Consider the following 3,327-nt stretch of genomic DNA (forward strand, 5'->3'; position numbering starts at 1 on the left):
GTCCTGGTTAGAGGAATTGGTAGATACTCCCGATCTGCTATGTATTCCAGAAAAGCTTTGTACAAGAGAAAGTACACAGCCGCTAAATCCAAGGTAAGGGAGCAGGGGAACTACTGCAGATTATTGCTCAGCTTAACTTGGTTGCTTCTCACTTAGTGATGCATTTGTGCTTGTAGGTTGAGAAGAAAAAGAAGGAGAAGGTTCTTGCTACTGTCACAAAACCAGTTGGTGGTGACAAGAACGGTGGTACCCGGGTGGTTAAGCTTCGAAAAATGGTAAGAGTTGGAGGATGATGGAAAAGGTTCTTAGGTTAGGCCTCAGTGCTTTGAAGACGTTTTTGTGTACTCCTGAGTTTCTGTTAAACAGGGACATGCTAGTGGAAGGTGGAAGGTGATCCTGGGCCCAGGTTCCAGAGCAGTTTGCAACTTGGCCTTGAAATACACCATTTAACCGTAAATAAGTTGAGTTGCTTTTTTGAGCTTTGTTTCCATAGAGGTTTGTGGTGAAAGTGAGATAGCACGGTAGTGCTATGGCATAGGTAGAACTAAGCTATTAGGGTTGGGGGTGTAGCTCACGGTAGAGTGCTTGCCTACTGTGGTTGGGGCCTGCAAAATCCCTGTTGGGAGGTGTAGTGCTTTTGAGACTGGGTCTTACTATGTATCAAGCTAGTCTTGACCTCACTGTATATCCCCCAGGCTGGCCTAAACTTGCAGCAGTTCTCCTGCCTCAGCTTCCTGAGTGTTGGGATTACAGGCGTTTGACACCTGTGATTGTGATTTAGTGTTGGTGTGTCTTAACACTAAGTGAACTATCAACGTAATACTTACTTTTGTGCAATTTCTTTTCCTTCATGGATAAAATGGGACTAGGATGTTTTACTGTGAGGCTCCACCGAAGCGGTGAAGACCTGGTGCACCTTTTTTGAGTTGAAAGAGAAGCTGTGTCATCTTTGTTTTTATTTTCTTTGATTGTATTCATTCTTGCTTTTAAGATGTAAAATGTATGTCAGGCATGCTGGGTTTGTTTTTTGGTTTTTTTGTTTTTTTTGAGACAGGGTCTCACTGTATAGTTCAGGCTGGTCTCTAACTCAAGGTGATCATCCTGCCTCAGCCTCCCAAGTGCTGAGATTACAGAGGCGTGCACTCAGGTGTGTTTCTCTGAAGGAGCTTAGCTAGAGGGGTCAGTACCTGTGGAGGCTTGAGGGTGGCCGCTCAGCTGTAGAAAGGTAGCTTGCTGTGGCATCCCTGAGGTTCATCGTTATCCTGAGTTTATAAAGGTAACCTGGTTGACGCTGGCACTCATCCTTTGTTATTTCCATCCTGTTTTGCACACAGAGGATACAGAAGCAGTGTTTTCAAGTTTTAAGTGTACTTAGGAAAAACGAAAAGGCCGTAGTGTAGACAAAGTGTAAGTTTTAAATGAGTAAAAAGCTGTGGCAGAGAGTTCTTCGACAACCAGGCTCAGCTGTCGTGAACCTAATGACTTAGCGGACCCGCGTGCTCTCTCCAGCCCAGATACTACCCCACTGAAGATGTGCCCCGCAAGCTGCTGAGCCACGGCAAGAAACCCTTCAGTCAGCACGTGAGGAAGCTGCGAGCCAGCATCACGCCCGGGACCGTCTTGATCATCCTCACTGGGCGCCACAGAGGCAAGGTGAGCACAGCGCCTTGGCCTGCGGGGCCCGGGCAGCCGCCGGGCGGGCTTGGTCATGTTTATGTTGTGTGGTGTGTTGGGGAGGGTCTTGTTTCAGTTACCATGTTTAATCCACGAAATAACCATTTTCTGCTGCTGGTTATATAATAAACGACACAGGTCCATTTGCTCCAAAACGTTTATAGTTGAATTACTTCAATAGGCCGATGTGGTTTGTTTCTAGAACTGCTGAGCAACATGCATGAAGAGATTTCCTCTCCTAAATTTAGATGCCCCATGGATTTGATTCATTCAGAAGTCAGATTTAATTGTGGTTAAAAACTATTCCATTTAATTTTCAGAGAGTGGTTTTCCTGAAGCAGTTGGCCAGTGGCTTGCTGCTTGTGACTGGTAAGAAAATCCTTGGACTTTTTATATTTAATTCTGTGGGTGGTGGTTGTGGTTTTTGTTTGTTTGTTTGGTTTTTTGAGACAGGGTCTTGCCGTGTAGTTCAGGCTGGCCTGGAACTTGAGCAGTCCTCCTGCCTGTTTCCTGAGTGCTGGGATTACAGGTGTGTGCCACCATGCCCGACCCTTTTGTGTTGCTCTTTTAGACAGGTTTCACTGTGTAGCCCAGGCTGTTGTCCTTGAACTCACAAAGATCCTCCAGCCTCAGTCTCCCGAGTGGTGCAATTACAGGCATCTACCACAATGCCTGCCTATCTTCTTTGAAATTTGGGGCTTTAGGGGCTGGAGATTTAGCTCAGCGGCACAGCACCTGCCTGGCAAGCGCAAGGTTGTGAGTTCGGTTCCTGGTACTGGAAAAAAAACCCCAAAAAAAGAAATTTGGGGCTTTAATTATATTGCTCTGTTTTTGAAACCGTCTTGCTAAGTTGCCTAGAGTGGCCTTGAACTTTTGGTCTTAACTGCCTGTGCCTCCCATGGAGCTGAGGTTACAGGTGTGTGCTCACCCCACTTGACCACAGTTCAGATGTAAACACTTATATACAGCTGCCACCATCTGCATGGAAGCTTCCTCACGCCAAGAGCTGCTGAGCCCCATTTCATTGCTTTGCATACCTGAGGGTTATGTGGTGGTGGGTTTTTCAAGGGGATTTAGCTCAGCAGCACAGTACCTGCCTGGCAAGTGCAAAGTTGTGAGTTCCATTCCTGGTACCGGAAAAAATCAGTTTTGTATGTCAACACATCAAGTAACTATTGACTAAAATACCCAATAATGGGCCTTTTCCCAAGGAAGTCATCCTGCATATACTTGTAATTATTCTGTCACTTGGCGTGAGATGGAGTTAGTAAACAAGACAAGTGAATTGTTGCTTCCAGACAAGCAATACTACATTTGAGGGACTGTGAGTTTGACCAGCCTGTATAAGTGACTGCGTTTTTCTAGCCTGGCTCATTTGGAAAGATGGGAGGAGGGTGTTGACAAAGTAAGATTTTGGGACATTCCCAGGAATGCTGGGACAGTTTGAGATTTCTCCAAATCAGGCTTAATTCCTACTCAGTTATTAAGTGGTTATTTTCCTTTTAGATGACTACACTAATTTTTTTCCTTAGGGCCTCTTAACCTTAATCGCGTTCCTCTGCGTAGAACACACCAGAAGTTTGTCATTGCCACCTCCACAAAAATTGATATCAGCAACGTGAAAATCCCCAAACACCTCACTGATGCTTACTT

The 3,327-nt window shown here is 45.5% G+C and overlaps 1 protein-coding gene across 1 annotated transcript; it reads left to right on the forward strand.

Moving 5' to 3' along the window:
* On the forward strand, positions 1-3,327 carry Rpl6 (ribosomal protein L6; the record flags this gene model as incomplete). The annotated part of the gene is given in 5 exon segments (NM_001282363.1): positions 1-93; positions 177-275; positions 1,510-1,653; positions 1,995-2,043; positions 3,207-3,327. Coding segments are annotated over 5 exon segments (506 nt in total), but the record flags the coding sequence as incomplete, so codon positions are not given.

The sequence above is a fragment of the Chinchilla lanigera genome, unplaced genomic scaffold (genome assembly GCF_000276665.1).
Source record: "Chinchilla lanigera isolate Chin_1 unplaced genomic scaffold, ChiLan1.0 scaffold01334, whole genome shotgun sequence".
NCBI classification, from domain to species: Eukaryota; Metazoa; Chordata; class Mammalia; order Rodentia; family Chinchillidae; genus Chinchilla; species Chinchilla lanigera.